Below are 27,238 nucleotides of genomic sequence, written 5' to 3'. Positions count from 1 at the left end.
TTCATTCCCTCTTTTATTGTTCTGATGTTGTTGACATTTACTGATTAACTGCTCTGATTTCGTGTTGTATTTCTTCTGGTTTTGGATAGTCCTCGAGAGTTCATTTCCTAGATTTGTATCTGGCTGGTATGATCCTGTGTCCTAGATTCTGCCTGTTAGCTGAATTTTGTTCTCATATCGAAGATCTTCCTTTAATAATTGTAAGTTTGGTTTGGTTTTTACATATTCCCTTAATTTCTGTTTATGTGGAAATTTCCTAATTTCACCATCATATTTGAACCGGAGTTTTGCAGGATATATTATTCTTGGCTGACATTTTTTTTTTCAAGGCTTTATATATGTTATCCCAGTGCCTTCTTGCCTGCATGGTTTCTGCCTAGTAATCTGAGCTTAAATTGTTTCTCTTATGCATGTAACTTCTTGTTTTTCTTGAGCTAGTCTCAGGATTCTTTGGTTTTGGCAGGTGTGATTATGATATGCCTTGGTGATTTTCTTTTGGGTCTATCGCATATGGGGTTTTTTGAGCTTCTTGGATGGCTAGCTTTTCATCTTTCATGATATTAGGGAAGTTTTCTGTCATCAGTTCTTCAATGATCCTCTCTGTGTTTTCTGTTTTCTCCCCCTGTTCTGGAACTCCAATCACTTGCAAATTTTTGCTTTTGATTGTATCCCACGTAACTCTCAGGGTCTCTTTATTTTTTTTTGTTCTTCTTTCTCAGTTTTCCTCAAAATGAGTTCTATGCAAATATTTCTCTTCAATTCCACCGATCTTGTCTTCCACCGTTTCAGATCTGCTCCTCAGCCCTTCTGTGACACTGTCCATTTCTGAAATGTTGTTTATCTTTTGCATTTCTAATTGTTGTTTTTGTATAATTTCTAGTTGTGAATTTATTTTGGCATATTGTTCCTGCATTATTTTCCTGAATTCTTCCATTTTTTTTGCCTGTATTTTGCATGAATTTGTCTATTTTTTCCTCATTTTTGTCTGGTTTTTGCTTCAATTCTTGGATAATTCTGGGTATTAGAGATTTAATTTCCCTATCAGGTAGTTCTAGTTCCTTTTCTTCATTGGAACGTCATCGGGTGTTTTATTTTGGATGATTACTAGAATCCATCCTGTCCTGTTTTCGTAAACGTTTTGATATTGTCTGCTGTCTTCGGGGCATTCAGTAGTTATTTTTCTCGTTTATTGATTGTAGATTTGTTTGTTTTGTCCTTTTTTTTATTTGGCTCTGAGCAGGCGGGCTGTGTGTTTTGTTTTCTCATCTGTGGGCACGGTACTTTTAGCCTCTTCAATTGGCAGCTTCAGTCTCTCAGTTGTGGTACAGCAGGGCAGGTGTAGCTGAAGAAGAGTTACTGGGACGGTTGTTTGTCGCACTTACTACAGCCACCAAGGCGGGTCGGTAGTCAGTGTAGGGCAGGTTCTGGTAGGCCGCGCCTGTGCTGCTTGGTGGTGTGATGTTAAGTGCACGGTGCAGGTAGGCAGGTTGGAGGGGGGAGGTTCTTATCTGTGGAGCTAAGATGAGTATGGGAAAGAGCAGAGAGGAACAGGAGCCGGAAACAGAGAAACAAAGTTTGCTAGGGGAGCTTGAGGTTGGAGTGGAAAGATGAGAGACTACGAAATGGAGAAAAACAAAAATTGGAAAAAGAAGAAAAAAGAAGAAAAGAATGAATAAATAAAAATCAGAAAGGAAAAGGAACAGCAAAGCTCCCAGGGATCCCACCGGTGCGGCTATGAGGTTTGGAGAAGTTGTTTTCAGGTGTTGCAGTACAGCCTGGCTAGAAGGCATAGAGTTATTCAGCTCCAGGTATTCAGGAGGCATGAAGGAAGGAAGGTATAGAGAGACAAGAAACTCAGTAATGGGAAAAAAAAAAAAAAAAAAGGGCAAAAGAGGGAAAAGAAAAAAAAAAAAGAATAAGAAATGCTTTCTGAAAAACAGAAAAAAGAAAAACCCACAAGAAAAGAAATGCCATCAGGGACCCCTCTGCTTGTCTGCTCAAGCCAAGTGTGTAGGTCCCAAGTCGCAGCACTTGCTGGCCAGAACAGGCTCCCAAATGAAGAAAAGGAGAAGACGGCAAACAAAGAATTCCAAACAAACAAACAAAAGCCCTGGGATCATACCAGCATGGCAGCCCAGACTGGGAAGCAGTCCCACACTCGAACGGAACTCCACAGACCCTCAGGAAGAAGGAAAGATGGCTCACGGAGCGAGGTATTTGAGGGAAGGAAGGGGGAGGTGGTGAGAGGTAAGGAAGAAATCAAAAGAAGGTGAAAAAAGCACCACCAGCCTCCAACAAATGGCACTCAGAGAGCCAGCCAGTCCGGGCGGGTGGAATACAAGCAGCCGGTGCTTCCCGGACTAGAGACTGTGGCCATGGGAAGCAGAGGAAGCTGAGTGGGGGTGAAGAAGGATGGGGGGGTGGGAAAGTGTATATCCCAAATTACTTGTTTTGTCTTCTGCTGGAGGGTCCATGAAGCTGCTTTCTCATACCCCCTATTTGCTGGTGTCCGATAGGAGTCCAAGATGGCGGATCCGTGCTACATTAGCTGGTAGGGTCCTCTGCATGAATCTCTCCTTGCTCTCTCTTCTCTGTCAGTATCTTATTCCATTTGGTGCTTGGCTGAGTCCTTCATCTCTTCATTTGATTTTTTAAGGTTTTAGGATTGCTGTTTTCTCAGGCTTAGTTTCTCAGATCTTTGCTGTGGAGGGACGGCATGGTGCTTCTGCCTAGAGCGCCATTTCACCTAAAGTGTTGGTAAAGTCTTTTGGTGAATAAATTTTTAAATTTATATGTGGCTCCATTTGTTTATTTTCTCTTTTGCTGTTCTTTTTTTATTATGTAAGATGATCCAGTGTTAAAAGATGGGCCCAAGAGCCATGCTTCTGTATTTTATTTAATTTTACTTTACATGAAGGTTTACAGAACAAACTAACTTCTCGTTAAACAATTACTACATATATTGTTTTATGACATTGGTCAACAACCTCGTGACATGTTAGTACCCTCCCTTCTCAAGTTTTGCTTACATATGCCTTGTATTCTTGCCCCTGGGCTGGAGTACCCCTTTAGTCTCATTTTCTCCTATGGATCTGACTAATCTTTGGCTAAAAGGTGAACCTCTGGTGTGACTTCACGATTGAGCTAAAAGGGTGGCCTGGAGCATACTCTCGGTGTTCCTTCAGTCTCTGTCAGGCCTGGAAGTCTAGTCTTTTTGTGCGTTAGAATTTTGTTTTACATTTTTCTCTAGCTCTGTCCAGAACCCTCTGTTGTGATCCCTGTCACAGCAGTCTGTGGTGGTAGCTGGGCACCATCTAGTTGTACTGGACTCAGTCTTGTGGAGGCCGTGATTTTTGTGATCTATTAGTCCTGTGGACTAATTTTTCCCTTGTGTCTTTACTTTTCTTCATTTTCCCCTGTTCCTGAAGGGGTGAGACCAGTGGAGTATCTTAGATGGCCACTCACAGGCTTTTAAGACCCCAGATGCTACTCACCAAAGTAGAATGTAGAACATTTTATAAACTATGTTATGCCAGTTGAACCAGATGTTCCCTGAGACCATGGTCCCCTCAGCCCTCAGCCCAGTAATCCGGTCCCTCACAGAGTTTGGATTTGTCCATAGACCTTCCATGACCTTACTCTGAACAAATTGTGCTGGCTTCCCCAGTATTGTGTACTGTCTTATCCTTCACCAAAGTTACCATTTATTTATTGTCTATTTAGTGTTTTTCCACCCCTACCTTTCCCCTCCCTTGTAACCATGAAAGATTGTTTCTTTTTGCATGTAAACCTTTTATGAGTTTTTATAGTAGTGGTTTCATGCAATGTTTGTCATCTTGTAATTGACTTATTTCACTCAGCTTAATGCTGTCTAGATTCATCCATATTGTGAGATGGCTCGCAGATTCATTGTTGTTCGTTATTGTTGCATAGTACTCCATTGTGTGTACGTACCATAGTTTTTTTATCCATTCATCTGCTGATGGGCATCTAGGTTGTTTTGCTACTGTGAACAATGTTGCAGTAAACATGGGTGTGCATATGTCTGTGTGACAGTTCTTATTTCTCTAGGAAACATTCCTAGGAGTGAGATTGCTGGATTACATGGTAGTTCTATTTCTAGCTTTCTAAGGAAGCGCCATATTGTTTTACAAAATGCTTGTACCATTTGCATTCCCATCAGCAGTGCATAAGTGTTCCAATCTCCCCTCGGCCTCTCCAACATTTTTTATTTCCTGTTTTTTGATTCATGCCAGTAACGCGGGGGTTAAATGGTATCTTCTTGTGGTTTTGATTTGCATTTCTCTAATGGCTAGTGATCCCAAACATTTCCTCATGTGTCTGCTAGCTGCTTGAATATTTTCTTTGGTTAAGTGTCTGTTCATTTCCTTTGCCCATTTTTAAATTGGATTATTTGTCTTTTTGTTGTATAGGTGTTGGATTTTCCTGTAGAGTTTAGAGGTTAGACCTTTGTCGGATTTGTAATAGCCAAAATTTTTTTCCCAGTCTGTAGGTTCTCTTTTTACCCTTTTGGTGAATTCTTTTGATGAGCATAAGTTTTTAGTTTTTAGAAGATCCCAGTTATCAGGCTTATCCTTTGAAGTTTGTATGTTGTTAGTTCTGGTTTGTATCCTGTTAATGTTTGTATTAGGATTTCTAGTGTTGATCCATTTTCTTCTTGTATGATCTTTATAGTTTTTGGTTTTATATTTATGTCTTGGATCCATTTTGAATGGTTTTTGTTTATGGTGTGAGATATGGGTCTTGTTTCATTTTTTTTGCATTTGGACATCCAGTTTTGCCAGCATCATTTGTTAAAAAGACTGTCTTTCCCGTTTGATGGACTTTGGGCCCTTGGTGAAGATCAGGTGACCGTAGGTGGATGGATTTACATCTGGGTTCTCAATTCTGTTCCATTGGTCAGTGTATCTGTCATTGTACCAATACCAGGCTGTTTTGACTACGGTAGCTGTATAGTAGGTTCTGGGGTCAGGTAATGCGAGCCCTCCTACTTTCGTCTTCTGCAATAATGCTTTACTTATTTGGGGTCTCTTCTCTTTCCATATAAAGTTAATGAATGTTTTTTCCTTCTCTTTAGAGAATGTTGTTAGTATTTGGACTGGAATTGCGTTGTATTTGTAGATAGCTTTGGGTAGAACTGTCATTCTCACAATGTTGATTCTACCTATCCAGGAGCATGGTATGTTTTTCCATTTATGTAGATCCCTTTGGGTGTTTTGCAGTAGTGTTTTGTAGTTTTCTTTGTATAGGTCTTTTTTACATCCCTGGTTAGATTTATTCCTCAGTGTTGTGTTTTATAAATGGTATTGTTTTCCTGATTTCCTTTTCGTCATTCTATTTGTTAGTATATAGGAATCCAACTGATTTTTGTATGTTTATTTTGTATCCTGCTACTCTGCTGAATCAGTAGTTTTCTTGTGGTGTCTTTTTGGTTTTCTATGTATAGTATATCGTTTGCAAAGAGAGACAGTTTTCATTCTTTGTTAGCAGTTTTGATGCCTTTTATTTCTTTTTCTTATCTTATTGTCCTATGTAGGACTTCCAGGCGAATGTTAAATAGGAGTGGTGATAAAAGGCATCCTTGTCTTGTTCTTATTCTCGATGGAAATATTTTCAGCCACTCTCCATTAAGAATGAGGTTGGCTGTTAGTTTTGTATAGATGCTCTTTATTATGTTGAGGAATTTCCCTCTTATACCTATTTTTTATTGAGAGTTTTTATGAGGAATGGGTATTGGACTTTGTCAGATGCTTTTTCTGTGTTGATTGAGATGATCACATGATTCTTTTATTTATGTGGTGGATTATTGATTGATTTTCTAATGTTGAACCATTCTTGCTTACCTGGTATGAATCCTACCTGGTTGTGGTGTATTATTTTTTTGATATGCTGAATTCTATTGGCTAGAATTTTGTTGCGCATTTTTTAATCTATATTCATGAGAAATATTGGTCTCTAATTTTCTTTTTTTTGAGGCATCTTTGCATGGTTTTGTTTTCAAGGTTATGCTGGTTTCGTAGAATGATGTTGGAAGTATCCCTTCCTTTTCTGTGTTCTGAAATAGTTTGAGTAGTACGTTTACAAGCTCTTCTCTGAATGTTTTGTAGAATTCTCCATTGAAGCCATCTCGTCCAGGGCTTTATAGTTTTGGGATTTTTTAAAAATTACCTTTTCAGTCTCTTCTGTTGTTATGGGTCTGTTCAGATTTTCAGCATTGTTTTGTGGTAGCTCGAGTAGGTAGTGTGTTTCTAGAAATTTGTCCTTGTTCTCTAGGTTTTCAAATTTGTTGGAGTATAGTTTTTCATAATACTCTATTATGATCCCTTTCATTTCACTTGGGTCTTTTTTAATGTCGTCCATTTCATTTCTTATTTGGGTTATTGGTGTCCTTTCCTGGTTTTCTTTTGTCAGTTTGGTTAGTGGTTTGTCGATTTTATTGATCCTTTCAAAGAAGCAACTTTTGGTTTTCTTGATTCTTTCTATTGTTTTTCTGTTCTCTATTTCATGTATTTCTTCTTTGATTTTCATTATTTCCTTTCTTTTGATTGCTGTAGAGTTCTTTGGCTGTTGTTTTTCTATTTGTTGAAGTTGTGTAGCTAATGTTTTGATTTTGTCCCATTCTTCTTTTTTAATGTGTTCATCTGTTGCTATAAATTGACCTCAGTGCAGTGCGTTTCCTGTGTCCCAAATGTTTTAGTATGATGTGTTTTCATTTTTATGATTCTAGGAATTTTTTGATTCCGTCTTTGAGTTCTTTTGTTACCCAGTGGTTTTTAAGCAGGGAGTTATTTGGTTTCCATGGAAATGATTTTTTTCCTTGTTCTTCCTATGTTAATAGCTACTTTGACAGCATTGTGATCAGAGAAGATACTTTGTATTATCTTAGTGTTTTGGAGTTTTTTGAGGGTTGCTTTGTGGCCTAAGATGTGGTCTGTTTTGACAAACGTTCCATGTGCATTGAAAAAAAAATGTGTACTTTGCAGCTATTGGGTGGAATTTTCTATAGATGTTTATGAGTTCAAGTTGGTTGATTGTGGCCTTTAGATCTTCTGTATATTTGTTGAGTTGCTTTCTAGATGTTCTGTCCTTTAACTGAGAGTGGTGTGTTGAAGTGTTCTACTATTATAGTGGAACTGTCAATTTTTTTCAGTGCTGTTAAAGTTTGTTTTATGTATTTTCGAGCCCTGTCATTGTGTGTGCAGATATTTGTTATGGTTATATCTTCACGATGGATCGTCCCTTTAATCATGATATAGTGCCCCTTTGTCTTTTATGGTGGATTTTTTTAAAAGTCTGTTTTATCTCAGATTAGTATTGCCACTCCTGCTCTTTTTTGGTGACTGTTTACTTGATGTATTTTCTTCCATCCTTTGATTTTTAATAAATTTATGTCTCTTTGTAAGGTGTGTCTTCTCGTAGACAGCATATTGATGGATCCTGTTTTTTAATCCATTCTGTCACGGTCTGTCTCTTTATGAGTGCATCTCGGCCATTTACATTCTGTGTAATTATTGATAAGTATGAGTTTATTGTCATTTTGTAGCACTTTTTTTTGTGGCGGTGACTTTTTTTTTGTTCCTGTTACTCTCCTGTGCTTCATTCCTTTTAAGTTTTTTTTTTATTTCTTTTGTTTTCATAGGTTTTGTTTTTACTGGGACTTTATATTTATCCTCTTTATTTTGATGAGTAGGTTTGTTAACTTTCTATGTGATTACCTTGAAATTTACCCTTATCTTCCTAACTTTGAAACAGCGTATTATTATTTGTTATCGCCTTGCCTTCTTGTGCATTAGAAGGTTCTGTAGCTACACCGTTTATTCCCTCTTTTATTGTTGTGCTGTTGTCATTTGTGGATTAAACTCTCCGGTTCTCTGTTGTAAATCTTTTGGTTTTGGATAGTCCTTGAGAGTTCATTTCCTAGGTTGGTGTCTGGCTGGTGCAATCTTGGGTCCTAGGTTCAGTCTGTCATCTGATGTTTGTTCTCAAACCGAAGGACTCCCTTTATAATTCTTGTAAGTTTGGTTTGTTTTTACATATTCCCTTAATTTGTGTTTATCGTGTAAAGTCCTAATTTTATGATCATAGTTGAATGAGAGTTTTGCAGGATATATTATTTTTGGTTGGTAATTTTTTTCTTTCTACAATTTATGTATGTCATCCCATTGCCTTCTTGTCTGCATGGTTTTTGCCAGGTAATCAGAGCTTAGTCTTACGGTTTCCCTTCTGTATGTGACTTTTTGTTTTTCTTGAGCTTCTCTCAGGATTCTTTCATTGTCTGTGGTTTTATTGAGTGAATTGTATTATGCCTTGGTGATTTTCTTTTGGGGTCTAACCTACATGAGGTTCTTTGAGCTTCTTGGTTGGTCAGCTTTTTATCTTTCATGATATTAGGAAAGTTTTATGTCAGCAATTCTTCAGTGATCCTCTCAGTTTTCTGGTTTCTTCCTCAGTTCTGGAACTCTCATCAATCACAAATTTTTTCTTTTGATTTTATCCCACATAATTCTCAGGGTTTGTTTTTCTTCATTTTGTTTCCTGATTTTTCTCGAATAAAGTTGTATCCAAGTATGTGTCTTCTGTTTCATTGATTCTGTCTTCTATCGTTTCAGACGTGCTCCTTAGCCCTTCTGCGATACTGTCCATTTCTGAAATCTTGTATATTTTTTTGGCTTCTAATTGTTTTTGTTTATCTTTTAGACTTGTACTTGTTTTTGTATGATTTTCAGTTGTGAATTTATTTTTGGATTTTGTTCCTGTATTACATTTCTGAATTCTTCCATTTTTTTCTGTATTTTTTATGAATTTTTGTGCCTTTTCCATGAATTTGTCTATTTTTTCCTGATTTTTGTCTGCTTTTTGCTTCAACTCTTGGATAGCTCTGAATATTAGAGATTTGAATTCCCCATCAGGAAGTTTTTGTGCCTTTTCTTCTACTGGAAAGTCATGTGTTTTATTTTGGACGCCTACTGTAACCATTCTGTCCTGTTTTTTAAGTATTGCTTTCATATTATCTGCTGTCTTCGGGACATTCCGTATTTATTTTCTTCACTTATTTGTTGTAGGTTTCTTCCTGCTTTTTTCTTTTATTTGATTGTATCTGAGTAGGTGGTCTGTGTGTTCTTTGTTTGCTTGTCTGTGAACACAGTGTTTTTCACTTCCTTCTCCAGTGGGCAGGTCCAGTCACTCAGCCTTGGGTAGATCCATTGGAAGGGGAGTTGCTGGGATGAGTTGTTTGTGGCATGTACTGGAGCTAACAAGGTGAGCTGTGTGTTAGTGCAGGGTTCGTTCCGGTAGGCCATGCTTGTGCTGCTCCGGAGTGCAGTGTTCAGCATACGATGCAGATAGGCATGATGAAGGGGAAGGGGGAGATTTTGATATTTAAAGGGAGGTTGGGTATGGGAAGAAGAGAGTAGAGATAAGCAGGAGCCAAAAAAACCCCAAAAATGTGTTGAAGAAGACTGCTTTTGTATTGGAGGGTTGACAGACTGAGAAATGAAGAAAAACAAAAAGGAGAAGAGAAAACAAGAAAACAAGTAAAAATTAAATAATGCCTCAAGGGATCCAACTGGCGCAGCTGTGCAGACTGTGGAAGTGGCTCCGAAGCCACTCAGTACAGTGGGGCTAGAAGGGGTGGAGATGATACACCAAGTATTCAGGAGAGAGGAAAAGAAGGTGAATAGAAAGATATGAGAAACCGAGAAATGAAGAAAAATAAAAAGGAAAATAGAAAGGGAAAACAAATAAACAAGTAAAAAAGAAAATGTTCTCAGGGATCCCACCAGTCTGGTGGTGTGAACCAGGGAAACAGTTCCCCATCCCAGTGGTGCTTCACAGCCCGTCAAGAAGAAGCCAAGATTGCATACAGAGTCATGTGTTCAAAAGAAAGGAGGAGGAGGAGGAGGTGAGAGAAAGAGAAGGAACCAAAAGAGGCTGAAAACAGCAATACTTGCAACAAAGAAATGACAGTGAAGAAGCCAGCCAGTGTAGGTGAGTCAAATCCGAATGGCACGGAAGTGGCACCTCCCGTGCTTCAGTCTTAGCCAGCTGGAAAGCCGGCAGTCAGCCCACTCGAAAGTCAAGGATTGGCTACCTGGGAAGTGCAAAGGCAAAGCAGGAGTAGGCAGGGTAGGGAGTGGGAATGTGTGTCTTTCTGGTTACTTTGCGTTCTGTCTCCTGCTGGGAGCTCCGTGAATCTGCTTTCCTATACTACCTGTCTGCCAGTCTTAGACAGGAGTCCAAGATGGTGGATCTGTGCTGCATTAGCTGATAGGTGATCTCTGCTCGTAACTCTTCTCACTCTCTGTTGTCTGTTAGTTTCTTATTCCATTCAGTGCTTGGTTGAGATTTTTATCTCTTCATTAGACACTTAGGATTCCAGGACTGATGTTTGTCGCTGTTTTACTTAATTTTTCGGGTCTTTGCTGCGGTGGGACGACATGGTGCTTCTGTGTATAGTGCCATGTTGGCTCCACCTCTCCATCTCTGCATTTTCTTATAAGAATTTCATGGTTTTAATTTTCACATTTAGGTCTTAATCCATTTTGAATTTTTTTTTGTGTGTGATGTGAGGTATGCATTCTGTTTCATTTTTCTGCTTGTGGAAAACCAATTTTCCCAGCGCCATATTTTGAGGAGAGTCTTCTTTCCTCATCGAATGGCCTTAACACCGTTGTCAAAAATCATTTGACCATAGATGTGTGGATTCGTTTTGATACTCTCAATTCTATTCCATTGTTCTCGTGTCTATTGTTAAACCCTTGTTAGGCTGTTTTGATTACTATAGCTGTACAATATGTTTTAAAGTCAGGAAGTATGAGATCTCCTACTTAGTTCCCTTTCAACATTACTTTAGGTATTTGGGCCCTCTTGCTGTTCCACGTAAAGTTGAGGATTGGTTTTTCCATTTCCGTAAAGAAAGGCTGTTGGAATTTTGATATGGATTGCATTGAATCTATACATAGCTTTGGGTATTATTGACATCTTAGCAATATTAAATCTTACAGTTCTTGGAACACCACACAGGTTTCCCTCTATTTGTGTGTTTAGTGTCTTTCAGCAGTGTTTTAAAATTTTCATTGTATAGTCTCTTTCACATCCTTGGTATATTTATTTCTTGGTATTTTATTCTCTAAGATGCTATTGTGAATCAAATTGTTTGCTAATTTCCCTTTCAGATTCCTCATTGTTGCTGTCTAGAAAACCAACTAATTTTTGTGTGTTGACCTTTTACACTGTAGCCTTGCTAAATTTCTCTATTACCTGTAGAAGCTTTCTTGTGGACTTCCTGTATATTAGATTTTGCCATCTGTGAATAGACATAATTTTACATCTTCTTTTCCAATCTAGATACCTTGTATTTCTTTCTTTCTTTCTTTTTTTTTCTCCTATTGCTCTGACTAGGACTTCTAACACAATATTGAACGGAAATGGTGAGAGTGGGCACACTTGTTTTGCTCTTGGTTTCAAAGGGAAAGCTTTCAGTCTTTCTCCATTAAGTATAATGTTGGCATTTTTTTTTTTTTTTATATATGCCCTGAATCATATTGAGTTTTTTGCCTTCTATTGTAAGCTTCTTGAGGGTTTTCATCAAGAAAGGGTGTTGGAGTTTATGAAATGCCTTTTTTGCATCCATGATGATGATCGTGATTTGTTTTCCTTTGTTCTGTTGGTGTTGTTACGTGTATTTATTTTGTAATGTTAATTCATTCCTGCATTTCTGGAGTAAATCTCACTTGGTTATAGTGTATGACTCTTGTAATATGCTATTGGATTCTGTTTGCTAGTATTTTGTTAGGATTTTTACATCTATATTCATAAGGGATATTGGCCTGTAGTTTTTCTTTCTTGTGATGTCTTTGTCTTGTTTTGATATCAGGTTTATGTTTGTTTGTTAGAGTAAGTTAAGGCGTATTCCTTCTTTCTTTAGCTTTTTGAAGAGAATTAATGTCTGTTCTTCTCTAAGTGTTTGGTAGAATTCCTCAGTGAAGCTATCTAGTCCAGGACTTTTTTTTTTTTTTTTTTTAAATCACTGATTCAATTTTTTTCTCTTTATGGGTTTATTGAGATTTTCTATTTCCTCTTGAGTGAGTTTGGGTAACATTTGTACTTCTAAGAATTTGTCAACTTCATCTAGGTTATCCAGTTTGTTTATGTACAGTTCATAATATTCTGTCACAGTTGTCTTTATTTCTTTTGAGTCAGTTGTAACGTCTCATCTTTCATTTATTATTTTGGTTATTATGCATTTTTTCTCTTTGTCAGTCTAGCTGAAGGTTTGTTAATTTTATTAATCTTTTCAAAGAACCAATTTCTGGTTTTGGTGATTTTCTCTGTTGTTTTTCTGATTTTTATTTCTTTTATTTCTATTCTGATCTTTGTTATTTCTTTTCTTCTGGTTGGTTTAGGCTTAGTTTCCTCTTCTCTTTCTAGTTCCTCAAGTTGTAGAGATAGGCTGTTGATACGAGATCTGTCTTCTTTTTTATGTCGGGTTTCATTGTTATAAGTTTCTGTCTGAGTACTGACTTCGCTGCAGCCCATAACGTTTGGTATGTTGTGCTTTGCTTCTTATTTGACTGTAAAAAATTTGTGATTTCTGTCTTAATCTCCTTCGTGATCCGTTGGTAGTTTAACGATCTGTTGTTTAATTTACATATGCTTCTGTATTTCTCAGGTTTTTTCCTAGCTGTTACTGATTTCCAGCTACATTCACTCCATTGTGGTCAGAGAAGATATTTTGTTCTATTTCAGTCTTTCAAAATTTACCTAGACTAGTTTTCTGACCTCATATGTGGTCTATCCTGTAGAATGACCTGTGTGCACTGGAATAGATGTATATTATTCTGTTGTTGGGTGAAGTTTCCTACATATATCTTTGAAATATAGTTGGTATATAGTGTCATTCAAGTACTGTGTTTCCTTGTTGACATTCTGTCCAGTATTGAAACTGGTGTATTGAAGTCTCCAACTAGTTTTGCAGTCCTGATTCTCACTTCAATTCTGTCAATGTTTGTTTTATATATATATATAGGTGCTACTATGTTGGGTGCATATATATTTATGATTATTAGATCTTCTTATGAATTGACTCTTATTGTTTTATAATGCCTGTTTTTCTTTGAGCAGATTTTGTTTTAAAGTTTACTTTGATATTGAGATTGCCACCCCCAGCTCTCTTTTGGTAGTCATTTGCATGGAATAGATTTTTTCCATCCTTTCACTTTCAAGCTATTTGTGTCCTTGTGTCTAAAGTGTGTCTCTTTAAAGAACATATGGTTGGATCATGTTTCTTTTCCTTTTTCCACTGTCTGCGTTTTGTTTGGCGCATTTACTCCATTTTACATTCACTGTAATTACCAATAAAAAGTGACTTACTTCTGCTATTTTGTTTTGCTTTTGCATGCCTTAAGATGTCTTTGTATTTTTCCTTTATTCCTGCCTGGTTTTGTGTTTTATTGCTTTATTTTAGTGAGCCATTTTGGTTTCGTTCTCTTTTCTTTTTTTGTATATTGTTTTAGATATTGTCTTAGTGGTTAGCATCAACATTACACTTAACAGCTTATATTTATAGCATACTGGGGTGAGTTGGTACCAGCTTAACTTTAGTAACGTATAAGAAATTCTATATACCATTCCTCCCCACTCCCATTTTGTTGTTGTTATCCTTAATTATGTCTTTATATTTCATGTGCCCTGTGACATAATTTTTTCCTTGCTTTTTATACTTTTTGTCATTAAAAAGCATGAAGAACAAAACAGTTATCAAGTATGAATACCTTATTACTAGCCTTTATAATTGTCCTTGCAATTCCCTTTACTAGGGATCTGTGTATGTATGGTTTTGAATTACTTCCTAGTGTATTTTCCCTTTCATCTGCAGAACATCCATTAGTATTTTTTGTAGGGCTGACCTGGTGGCTGTGAACTCTCACAGCTTCTGTTTGTCTGGGAATGTTTTAATTTCACCCTCATTCTTGAAGGAAAGTTTTTCTGGGTATAGTATTCTTGGCTGACAGTTTTTTTTCTTTTAGCACTTTAAATATATCATTCCATTGCCTTCTGGTTTCCAGTGTTTCTCAGAAGAAATTTGGTACTTAAACTTATTGGGGATTTTTTATATGTGACTGTTTGTTTCTCTTCCACTGCTTTCAGGGTTTTCTTTTTATTCTTTTTGAGAGCCTGACTATGAACTCAGTGTAGATCTCTTTTGGCTTATCCTGCTTGGAGTTCTTTGGGGTGCTTGGTTTTGTAGATTCATATCATTCGTCATATTAGGGAAACTCTCTGTTACTATTTCTTCACCTATTCTTTCAGTGTCTTTCTCTCTCAACTCTTTCTTTAATTTCCATGATGCATATCTTAGGTCTCTTGATGTCCCATAGTTCCATTAAACTGTGCTCATCCTTTTTAAGCCTCAGCTCATGTTGCTTTTCAGCCCGTTTAGGTGGGCAGAGCCTTCAGCCATTGTGTACTGCTTTCTCTTCCTCTTTGTAATAGCTCCTTCTCTTTTCCTGATTTACCCTTAGAAATATCTGCTTCCTTGCTATCAGAGCACCCCCTTTCCCTGTAGTGTGTTGGCTGTGAGTGTAGCCTCCTGAAGATGCCTGTTTCCTAGCACACTGCAGCGTGAGTCAGCTGTTTTCAGTGCCGACTGGAGAAAATCGCAGCAGCCTTGCAGTTGTCAGCATCCGGGTAGGGTAGGTGCTGGCGTGCTCTGTACGGACCCCTTGGGCAGTCTGCCTTATTTTAGAGTAGAAATTAGGGTCATGTCTCTTTGTGTAGGTAGGGTTTGTAGTGGTTAGGGGAGCAGGGTCTTTTGATAGAGTTGCTTCCCCAGTTCACAGTAGGTGGCAGCCCATGTGGCTGGGGGAGGGGCAGGGACTGTGAAAGAAGTGATTTTTCTATGTATGTCACTCTTTGTTGATTAGTTGATTCTTGCCTGTTCTCAGTTACGTGCTGCTGTCCTAGGCTGCTCAGTTCATAGTCCTTCAAGGCCAAGCTCCATTTCCTTTTGTATTTTTCTATTTGTTGGGTAAGAGTGGAACAATGGTCTATTTATCCCTCTATCTCCCAGAATCTCTTATTTAGTATTTCTTATAACAGCTCTGATGGGTTTTACTGGTATTATTTTTGTAATTAATAACTTAAGCTTGTATATGTTAGAATTGTTTGGGAATTCATTGGTCTCTTTGAGTCCAGTGCCAGTTCTCTCAACTACTACATAATGCTACACTTATATTGTCTGCTTGGTAACCTGTTTTTTATTGAATAAAGACTGTGACATCCAATGTGTTGTAGAAATAAAATTAACAGTTTACTTTCTGTCCTGATGGTATTTTATATTAGATAATGTTTAAGCAGTTTAAGGGACTCTGGCAGCGCGGTAGTTAAGAGCTCAGCTGCTAACCAAAAGGTCTGCTGTTCAAATCCACCAGCCACTCCTTGGAAACCCTGTGGGGCAGTTCTGCTCTGTCCTATAGGGTTGCTGTGAGTAGGAATCAAGTTTATGGCCATGGGTTTGGTTTTGGTTGATGGCACAGTGGGTTAAAGCCCTCGGCTGCTACCCGAAAGGTTGACAGTTTGAAACCACCAGCTGTTCTGTGGGAGAAAGATGTGGCAGTCTGCTTTTGTAAAGACTTACAGCCTTGGAAACCCGATAGGGCAATTCTATTCTATCCTGTAAGGTCACTATGAGTTGAAATTGATGGCAGTGTGTTTGGTTTGGTTGTTGGCAGTTGAGAACGAGGTTTCTCAACCTTGATCCTGTTGCCATTTTGGACTAGATAATTCTTTGTTGTGTTAAGCTTTCTTGTGCATTGTAAGATGTTGAGCAGCCTCCCTGATCTATATCCAGTAGATGCCAGTAGCACTCCCCATTCTAGTTGTTACAACCAAAAACGTCTTCAGATGTTGCCAGATGTCCCTTACAGGGCAAAATTTCCCTTAGTTGAGAAACACTTATATAGAAGTATATGGAACAACAAAAAAATACCAAACCCGTTGCCATCAAGTTGATTCCAACTCATAGCGACCCTGTAGGGATGAAGTAGAACTGCCCCCATAGGATTTCCAAGGCTGTTATCTTTATGGAAGCAGACTACCACATCTTTATCCTGTCAAGCGGGTGGTAGGTTCAAATTGCTGGCCTTTCAGTTAGCAGCCAAGTGTTTAATGAGTGCACCACAAAGCTTCCTAGAAGTATATGGAAGCCATATCTTTTTACAAATTTTAAATATGTAACTGAACTTATTTAAAAGTCCTAATTCTTTCAAATAAGCTTGTTACTTTTAACTTGGTAGCTCATAGTAATAAGATTCGGTTTGTATGGAGCCCCTGTGGAAGGTGGATAAATTCTTTTGGCCACTTTGCTGCCATTTTGTAACCACCATTGCCATTTTAGTCATTACCATTTGGTATGTTAAGATTTTACATAGGTTCACAGTGCTTGTATTGTTAATTCAACCATTTGAAATGAAATTTATTGTCAGGGAACTCTTGATTTGTCTTCAAACATTTCAGAACACAATTTCAGTATTAAAAATAGTATGCTTTACACGAGTTAAATGTATGATATATGAATTATATTTCAGTAAAGCTAGTGTTAAAAAAATAAAAACTGTTTATGCCCTCTTCCTATAAAAGGATATTCAGTAGTTTCCAAAATTATTTAAGAGTGGAAAGATTCTTTGATATAATTGCTTTATAATGATTAAGCAAATCTCTTTATATGTTGATTATTAGGTCACAGTTAATGATCCATTGGAGTATGTCTAGTATGTCCAAATGCTACTTTTCCTTTTTTCTTTGTTTTTTTAATGGATAACAGCAATTACAGTTTATCCAGCTCTTATTTTGTTCCAGACACTTGACTGCATATTTCTGTATGTTATTTTCTTTGATAGCTAGTTTTGCTGTGAGCTAAAAGTATCCCCATTTTACGGAAGAAAATTGGGACTTAGAGATGCCAGGAGTCATATAAGTATGCCAGTTGATATTCATAGCAAGCTTGTCTAACTTCAGAATTGTGTGCTTTAACACTGTTGTGATATTTACCAAACCTGGCTTGGTAAACCAGAATCCTGGTGAACTTTAAAAACTATATTTCTAAAAAATTCATTTACAGTAGCATCTAAAAGAATAAAATACCTAGGATTAAATTTAACCAAGGAAGTGAAAGACTTGTACACAGAAAACTATAAAGCATTATGGAAAGAAATAAAGAAGCCCTAAATAAGTGGAAGGATATTCATTCTCATGGATCAGAAGACTTAATATGATTTAAATGTCAATATTACACAGCAGAGTCAGTCTGTAGGTTCAACGTAATCCCGATCAAAATTCCAACAACCTTCTTTGCATAAATGAAAGTGGTAATCCTCAAATTTATATGGAATTGCAAGGGGACCTAAATAGCCAAAGCAATCTTAAAAAAGAAGAGCAAAGTAGGAAGATTCACACTTCCTGATCTCAAAACATTATAAAGTATAGTAATCAAAACAGTCTTGTACTGGTAAAATCATAGACATACAGACCAATGGAACAGAATTGAGAGTTCAGAAATAAGCTAGTACGTCTGTGGTCAATTGATTTTCAACAAGAGTGCTACGTCTATCAAATGGGAAAAGAATAGTGTCTTTAGTAAATGGTTCTTGGACACCTGGATTTTCTTAAAAAAAAAAAAAAGGACCTGGACCCATACCTCACACCATATATCAGAACTAACCCAAAATGGACCATGGAATTGTGTGTAAGAACTAAAACTGTAAAACTAAGAACCAAAACCATAAAACTCTTAGAAGAAAACATACAGGTAATGCTTTTTAGCAAATGGTTTTTAGATGTGACACCAAAAGCATGAGCAACAAAAGACAAATAAATTAGACTTCGTCAAAATTAAGAACTTATGTTCATCGAAGGACTTTATGAACAAAGTGAAGAGGCAGCCTATGGATTGGGAGAAAATTTTTGGGAACCATGTGTCAGGTAAGAGTTTAATATCCAGAGTAATAAAAACTAAAAGTTAGCAGCAACATGACAAACAGCCCAGTCAAAAAAAAAAGGTAAAGGACTTGAATTGATATTTCACCAAACAAATACAAATGACCAACAACCACATGAAAAGATGCTGAGTGTCATTAGGAAAATGCAAATCAAAACCACAAGTTACCACTTTACATTCACTAAGATGGCTAACGAAGCGTTGGTGGCGCGGTGGTTAAAGCCATAGACTGCTAACTGAAAGGTCAGTGGTTTTAAACCACCAGTGACTCCACAGGGGAAAGATGCCGCAGTCTGCTTCCATAGAGATTTACAGCTTTGGAAACCCTGTGGGGTCGCTATGAGTTGGAATGGACTTGACCATGGTGGGTTTGGTTTTTTTGGGGGGAAGATGACTAATACAGTACACAACAGGTATTGGTGAGGATGTGGAGAAATTGGAACCCTCATCCCTTACTGGTGGGAGTGTAAAATGATATGACTTGGTGTGAAAAACAATTTGGCAGTTCCTTAAAAAGTTAAACGTATAATGACCATATGAACCCAAAAATAATTGAGAGGAGGAAGACAAAGAAATACTTGTACACCAGTGTTCATTGCAGCACTACTCAGAAGAGACAAAAGATGGAAACAGCCTAAATGTCCATCGGTGGATGAGGGGATAAAATGTAGTACATACATATAATGGAATATTACTCAGCCAGAAAGAGAAATGAAGTCCTGATATATGTTTGAACGTGGATGGACATTGAAAATACGCAGAGTGAAATGAGTCAGTCACAAAAGTACAAATATTTTATGATCCCACTTAAATACCTAGAATAAGCAAGGGTATAGACATCAAAGTTTAATAGTGGTTATTGTGGGTGGGAGGGAAATAAGAAGGGGAAAAGGCAGACTCAATGCTTAGGAGACACTGAGCTTCTATTAAGGGCGATGGAAAAATTTGGAAAGCGATAGTAGTGTTGGTTGAACTATGTAATGCACATAATCAGTTGTCATGAAAAAATGTTGAAATGGAAAATGTTCTGATATGTGTATGTATCACAATAATATATATATATTCATAGGTAAGTTTTAGTCTTACTGGGCTAAAGCCCTTAGGGCCTTGAGACATAAGATTGGGGTCTAGTGGGAAGAACACTGAGCTCAAAATGTCAAAATAGTTTTCTCTTACAAACTTTTTTCTTCCGTTTTCTCCATTTTGAAAATTTCTTAACTTATTGGCAGGCTCAGTAGTTTCACCTATAAAATGCAAATCTTAGTGATATAGTAGTAATTGTCTTGTCTGCTTCATATAATAGTGATTAAATGAAAGACCCCTTGTTTGTGGTACAGCATTTTATAACACTGATCACACTGCAGTGTAAGTGCTTATTCATCTGTGGGCTTCCCAAGGGTAAAAAGGTGTTCTGTATTCTCGCCATTGTTTATTTTGAATTTTTAGTATTTAAGATGGTGTGATGGGCCCGTTTGTAGGTGCACTCAAGTTGGTTCCAACTCATAGTGACCTTATGTACAACAGAACGAAACACTGCCTAGTCCTGCGCCATCATCACATCATCACGAGTCCATCATTGCAGCCACTGTGTAAATCCATCTCATTGAGGGTCTTCCTCTTTTTTGCTGACCCTCAACTTTACCAAGCATCATGTCGTTCTCCAGGGACTGGTCCCTCCTGATAACATGTCCAAAGTATGTGAGACAAAGCCTTGCCACCCTTGTTTCCAAGGAGCACTCTGGCTGTATTTCTTCCAAGACAGACTTGTTCGTTCTTCTGGCAGTCCATGTATATTCAATATTCTTCACCAACATCATAATTCAAAGTCATCAATTATTCTTAGGATTTCCTTATTCGTTGTCCAGCTTGCTTGACATCTTTGCTGTTTAACACTTTAAAGAGGACTTTTGCAGCAGATTTGCCCAATGCAATATGTCATTTGATTTTTTGACCGCTGTTTCCATGGGTGTTGATTGTGGATCCAAGTAAGATGAAATCCTTGACAGCTTCAGTCTTTTCTCCATTTATCATGGTGTTGCTTATCAGTCCATTTGGGAGGATTTTTTTTTAAAAATATATATATTGTAATCTGTACTGAAGGCTGTAGCCTTTGATCTTCATCAGTAAGTACTTCAAGTCCTCTTCGCTTTCTACAAGCAAGGTCATGTCATCCGAATATCGCAGATTGTTAATGAGTCTTCCTCCAATCCTGATTCACTGTTCTTCTTCATATAGTCCAGCTTCTCGGATTATCTGCTCAGCATACAGATTGAATAAGTATGGTGAAAAGATACAACCCTGATGCACCCCTTTCCTGATTTTAAACCATGCAGTATCACCTTGTTCTGTTCCAACGACTGCCTCTTGGTCTATAGTTAGGTTCCTCATGAGCACAATTAAGTGTTCTGGAATTCCCATTCTTCCAGATGTTATCCATAATTTGTTATGATTGACATAGTTGAATGCCTTTGCATAGTCAATAAAACACAAGGTAAACATCTTTCTAGTATTCTCTGTTTCAGCCAAGATCCATCTGAAATCAGCAGTGATAGCCATTGTTCTACGTCCTCTTCTGAATCAAGCTTGAATTTCTGGCATTTCCCTGTTGATGTACTGCTGCAACTATTTTTGAATTATCTTCAGCAAAATTTTACTTGCGTATGATGTTAATGATACTGTTTGATAATTTCTGCATTCTGTTGGATCACCTTTCTTTGGAATGGGCGCAAGTGTGGATCTGTTCCAGTAGGTTGGCTAGGTAGCCAGATTTCTTGGCATAGACGAGTGAGCACCTCCAGCACTGCATCCATTTGTTGAAACATCTCAGTCGGTATACTGTCAATTCCTGGAGCCTTTTTTTTTTACCAGTGCCTTCAACGTAGCTTGGATTTCTTCCTTCAGTACTATCAGTTCTTTAAAATATGCTACCTCCTGAAATGGTTGGACATCAACTAAATTTTTGGTCCAGTAACTGTGTATTCCTTTCATCTTCTTTTGATGTTTCCTGTGTCATTCTGTATTTTGCCCATAGAATCCTTCACTACTGCAGCTCAAGTCTTGAATTTTTTCTTCAGTTCTTTTCAGCTTGAGAAATTCTAAGTATGTTCTTCCCTTTCGGTTTTCTATCTCCAGGTTTTTGCATGTCATTATACTTCACTTTGTCTTCTCTAGCCGCCCTTTGAAATAATCTGTTCAGCTCTTTTACTTCATCATTTCTTTCATTTGCTTTAGCTACTCTATGTTTAAGAGCAAGTTTCAGAGTCTTTTCTTGCATCCATTTTAGTCTTTTCTTTCTTTTCTGTCTTTTAATGACTTTTTGCTTTCTGCATGTATGACGTCTTTGATATCATCCCACAGTTCGTCTGGTCTTTCAAATACCAGCAGGGGCACCCATGGTGGACAGGTTTCAAGGGAGCTTCCAGACGAAGACAGACTAGGAAAAAGGACCTAGTGGTCTACTTCTGAAAAAATTACCCATGAAAACCTAATAGTAGAACATTGTCTAGTAAAGTGTCAGAAGATGAGACCTTCAGGTTGGAAGGCAGTGAAAATATAATTGGTGAAGTGCTACCACCTCAAGTGGAGTTGACCGTAATGATGTAGATGGAGTAAAGCTTTCAGGACCTTCATTTACTGAGGTGGCATGACTCAAAATGGAAAGAAACAGCTGCACAAATCCATTAGTAATTAGAACATAGGATGTAAAAAGCATGAATCTAGGAAAATGGGAAGTCATCAGAAATGAAATAGAATGCGTAAAGATTAACATCCTAGACATTAGTGAGCTGAAATGGACTGGTGTTGGCCATTTTGAATCAGACAGTCATACAGTCTACTATGCCAGGAATGACAAATTGAAGTGGAATGTCATATTCGTCATCAAAAAAGATTTCAAGATGTATCCTGAATTATAATGCTATCAGTGATAGGATAATTTCTATACACCTACAAGTAAGACCAGTTAATGTGACTATTATTCAGATTACTTACCAATCATTAAATCCAAAGATGAAGAAATTGGATATTTTTACCAACTTCTGCAGTCTGTAATTGATCAAACATGCAATCAGGTTGCATTGATAATTACTGGTGATTGGAATACAAAAGTTGGCAACAAAGAAGAAGGATCAGTTGTTGGAAAATATGGCATTGGTGACAGAAACAACTTCAGAGATTGCAGGATAGAATTTTGCCAGACCAACAACTTTTTTATTGCAAATACATATTTTCACCAACATAAATGGCAACTATAAATGTTGGCCTCGCCAGATGGAATACACCAGAGTCAGATTGACTATGTCTGTGGAAAGAAACAATGGAGAAGCTCAGTATCATCAGTCAGAACAAGGCCAGGGACCAACTGCAAACAGACCATCAGTTGCTCATATGCAAGTTAAAGTTAAAGTTGAAGAAAATTAAAACAAGTCCACGAGAGCCAAAATACAACCTTGAGTATTTCCCACCTGAATTTTGACACCGTCTCAAGAATGGAAACCCTGGAGGCGTAGTGGTTAAGAGCTATGGCTACTAACCAAAAGGTTGGCAGTTCGAATCCACCAGGCGCTCCTTGGAAAACCATATGGGGCAGTTCTACCCTGTCCTGTAGGGTCACTATGAGTCCGAGTCGACTTGACAGCAACGAGTTTTTTTTTTTTTTTTTTTTCTCAATAATATATAGGTCCCTAGAAGGCTCTCATTTTAATGAGTGAGTGCTACACAAATATGCAGTACTGGTAGAAGAAGAAGTTCTGAGGGAACTTGTCCTTTGGCTCTTTGTCACTTCCTACCACGATGGTTCAGCATCAAGGATAATTTCTTAGATGTTCCTCGGCCTGGGATTCTGTCACTAACTCTGATGTTAGATATGGGAAATAATTGTCATTATGCAGTTTGTCACTCTCGTTGGTGGGTGGTGTGTCCTCCAGACTTTGTAATCATCACAGTGGACTTTCTCTCTGTGTTCTGGAACAGCAGTATCAGATTAAAGAAGACATTCTTTTTTGTTGTTTACTTTTCTCCATATTTTTAACTTTATCTAAAACTTAAAAAAAAAAAAAAAATCCCTTCAGGTACTAAACCAAATAGGTTTTTTATTTTAAATATTCTGTCTAGAAGTGAGATTGTTGATATCAGACATCTGAAATAGGCCAAGATATCTAGTTAGCCCTTTGAGTTGCTGAAACAGCTTTTAGGGAGCACTTGTGCAGTAGAGTGTAGGAAAGGTTTATATTATAGGCTATTGGAGACTAATAGAATAATCAGTTCTTTAATAATTAACTTCTTTAATAATTACTATCATTTCTTCAAACATAGCAGATTGGAATCAGTACATTTTGTTATTTATATATAAAAACGTTCAACTTTTTGAATTAAAATTTTGTAAAAATATCATCTATATTACATAAATGAAAAACAGGATTTAGTTATTTCCTTACATATGAAAGTAATGTATAGAGAAAGTTTTTGGTTGAAAATGCTTCAGAAAGTCTTTATAAATAGTGGAGTGATTAAGGACACTCTGGTTCTACTATGCAATAGAATACTATGTTGTAAAGAAGAATGATGCTCCTTGTTTATTGATGAGGAAAAACTTTTCAGTTTTGTTATTAAATGAAAAAAATTAAAGTGTACAAGAAAGGAAGAAAGAATGTGAATATGTATTTTATTTACTTGAACATGGCTAGAGAAACTGGAAGGATATACCAATAACTAATAAAAGTAGTTAACTGAAAATTGAGGTGGGGATAAGTATGGGAGAAACAAGATTGCTAGAGATAAGAGTAGGAATTTACTTTCACTGTATACCTGTTAATACACTTGTTAACTTTATTCAGTAACATAGATACATTAAGTACTCAAATTTAAAAAAAGATTGAAAATAAAAAGCTAAATGCAAGTTAAATACTCTGTTTTTCAGATGAACTACAGTTTATTGACTGGGAGATAGACAGTGACAGGGAAGATGATAATGAATACAGTGCATTTCAAAGTGAGAGTACTGTGGAAATATCAGACTGTGCTTCTTGTGCAAGTAGTTGCTCTTTGACAAGTGAAGAGAGACTATCTGAACTTCCCAAGGTAAGAATGGATGTTTTAAATGATTTTATTCTTTTTATGGTATTTGTTAATCATAGCCTTTTGGTGTTTTTTTTTTTCCCACTTTCTTTAGGGACAGTCACTTTGACTCTTTTAGTTGGTTCTTTGCCCCTTTATCTCTAAATAACCTGCTTGCATTGTACATCCAAACATGAATAAACAGGTCTGTTCTACCCACTCATTCCCCACATCTCATTACACACTGAACCTTTCCTATCCCTCCATTCTCCCAGTATAAACATACCATATTTTGATTAGATTAATATTCGGCATTTATATATTTATGAAAAAATAAAATTTATAACCAAGGCAATTATTAACAACTTTTGCCACTATTGTTAATAGTTATTTTATTATTTGCTTGGTTTTACTTATTGTTAATAAACACTATTTTTCCGCCATTCTAGCTCTCTCGGTAAGATTTTCAGACAGACATTCTGTCAGTTTTATTTCCTTGTAAGACCTGTTTTCAAAACCTTGTAGCCAACTCCAGTTTGAACTGACATGCTCTCTGCTTGGTGGACATTGCCATCTTAGAGTCTCCCTTCACTATAATTCTGGGAATTCCCCTCACCTCTCTTCTGCATTGTAGTTCCTTTATTCTGGATTCCATGTCTTCCTCTTTCTTGGTTATCACCCTTATTTTGGTTGAATACATCTTCTAGTAGCTTCCTGACAAAGGATTTATGGGAGATAATTTTTTGACACTTGGGATGTCTGAGATGTTTTTACCCCACTTTGATATGTGATTCAAAGTTTGCTTGGGGATAGAATTTTAGGCTGGAGATAATTTTTTTCATAGTTTTGAAAGCTTTCCTTCATTGTCTTCTAGCTCAAGAATTGCTCGTGAGAGGCCCGAATCTGTTCTCATTCTTGATCTTTCATTATCACTGGTTTTAAGCAATGTGCCTGTGGTATGTGTTGGAGTAGTTTCTTGCTTGGGGATTGCTGAGTTACTTCGATCTGTGGTATGTTGGGTGTCCCCAAGACCACTCCTGCATTTGGTAATGTGTTAGCAGAACTCACAGGATTTAGCGTATAGTAGTGCTTACGACTGTGATTTATTACCAACAGAGAATGCAAAGCAAAATCAGCAAGGTTCCAAAAAGTCCTCTCCTGTGGAGCCACACAGGATGCACTTAATTCCTCTAGAGAATTGTGACAATATGTATACTACGCTATGTGATGTTCTCTCATAGCTCACTGATACTGTTTTCTTTTTCCCCCTGTTGTATTTGGAATGGTTTTTATTACTATGTCTTCAAGTTTACTAATCTTTTTATTCTGCAGTATCTAATCTGCTGTTAATACTATCCAGTGTATTTTTCATCTGAGACATTCTATTTTTCATCTCTGGAAGTTTGATATGAATCTTTTTTTAAATATTGTCTTTGACTCTCCTTAACACGATCATGCTTTCTTCCACATTTTGACCGTATAGGGTATATTTTTTTATGTATGAATGTCCTTTTTAATTCTGTCATCTCTGTTATTCTGTATTTCTATTGATTGACTTTTCTCTTTATTATAGGTTATATTTTTTTACTTCGCTGCATGCTTGGAAATTTTTGATTGGATGCCAGAAATTATATTGCATTTTTTAAAAATAGTTAATAGACTTAATTTCTTTTTTACTACATCTTTAGATTTATAGAAAAATTAAGCAAATAGGAGAGTTCCACATACCCACCTCCCATCCTCAGCATATGGTTTCCCGTAGTATTAACATCTTGCCTTAGTGTAGTACATTTATTAAAATTAACCAACCAATACTGATACATTAAGATTCACTTTTTGTACTGTGTAGTCTTATGGGTGTTGACAAATGCATAATGACAAGTAGTCATGATTAAAGTATCATACAGAGTCGTTTGACTACCCTAAAAACTTCGTATGCATTCCTGTCTTAGTCATCTAGTGCTGTTATAACAGAAATAACACATATGGATGGCTTTAACAAAGAGAAGTTTATTCTCTCACAGTCCAGTGGGCTACAAGTCCAATTTCAGGGCATCAGCTCCAGGGGACTGCTTTCTCTGTTGGTTCTGGAGGAAGGTCTGTGTCATCAATCTTCCCTTGGTCTGGGAGCTTCTCTGCATAGGAACCTCAGTTCCAAAGGATGTGCTCTGCTCCCGGCACTGCTTTCTTGGTGGTCTGAGGTTTCCATGTGTCTCTACTTGCTTCTCTCTTTTATATCTCAAAAGAGATTGACTTAAGACACTAATCTTGTAGACCTCATCAGTATAAGTGCCACTAATCCATCTTATTAGACTGTAGTGATGAAGAGTTCACAACACGTAAGGAAATCACATCAGATTACAAAATGGGACAAAATCATACAATACTCGGAATCATGACCCAGCTAAGTTGACATATTATTTTTGGGGGACACAATTCAATCCATGACAGTTTCCTATTCCTCACTCCCTTCTCCTGAGCCCCTGACAACCACTTCATTTTTCATTCTCTCTGTAGTTTTGATTTTTCCAAAGGGTTATATAGTTGGAATCATACAGTATGTAGCCATTTCAGGTTGGATTGTTTCACACAGCAATATGCCTTTACGGTTCTTTCATGTTTTTTCACGTTTTGGTAACTCATATCTTTTTGTCACTGAGTGATATTCCATTGTATGGATATACCACAGTTTATCCAGTCACCTCCTGAAGAACATCTTGGTTGCTTTCAGTTTTTGTTGATAATAAATAAAGCTGTGATAAACACTTGTGTGCTGGCTTTTGTGTGAACATAAGTTCTCAACTCAATTGAATAAAGACGTAGGAGCACAGTTGCTGGATCTCATGGTAAGATTATGTTTAACATTGAAACAATTGCAAAACTATCATCCAAAGTGGCTGTACCATTTTGCATTCCTATTAGCAATGAATGAGCATTCCATCTGCTCCAAATCTTTGCTGGTCTTTGGTATTTTCAGGTTTTTGGATTTTTGTTGTGCTAAGAAGTATATAGTGGTATCTCATTGTTTTAATTTGCAGTTATCTAATAATATAATGATGTTGAGCATCTTTTCATATACTTATTTGCCATGGTATAACTTCTTTGGTGACATGTGTGTTCAGAAATTTTGCCAGTTTTGTAATTGCGTTTTTTTTTTTTTTTTTTTGT

General features: G+C 37.1%; 1 protein-coding gene across 1 annotated transcript in view; it reads left to right on the top strand.

Moving 5' to 3' along the window:
• The window catches only part of LOC111820453 (DNA repair-scaffolding protein-like), a 691,204-nt gene that overhangs the window by 146,809 nt on the left and 517,157 nt on the right, over positions 1-27,238 (top strand). The window contains exon 6 of the mRNA XM_023730855.1: positions 23,934-24,094. Coding sequence (XP_023586623.1) covers positions 23,934-24,094 — 161 coding nt within the window. The remainder of the gene's footprint in view (positions 1-23,933; positions 24,095-27,238) is intronic.

Source organism: Trichechus manatus, unplaced genomic scaffold, assembly GCF_000243295.1.
Source record: "Trichechus manatus latirostris isolate Lorelei unplaced genomic scaffold, TriManLat1.0 scaffold00038, whole genome shotgun sequence".
NCBI lineage: Eukaryota > Metazoa > Chordata > Mammalia > Sirenia > Trichechidae > Trichechus > Trichechus manatus.
The sequence above is the reverse complement of the archived record's forward strand: the minus strand, read 5'-3'. Positions and strand labels throughout refer to the sequence as shown.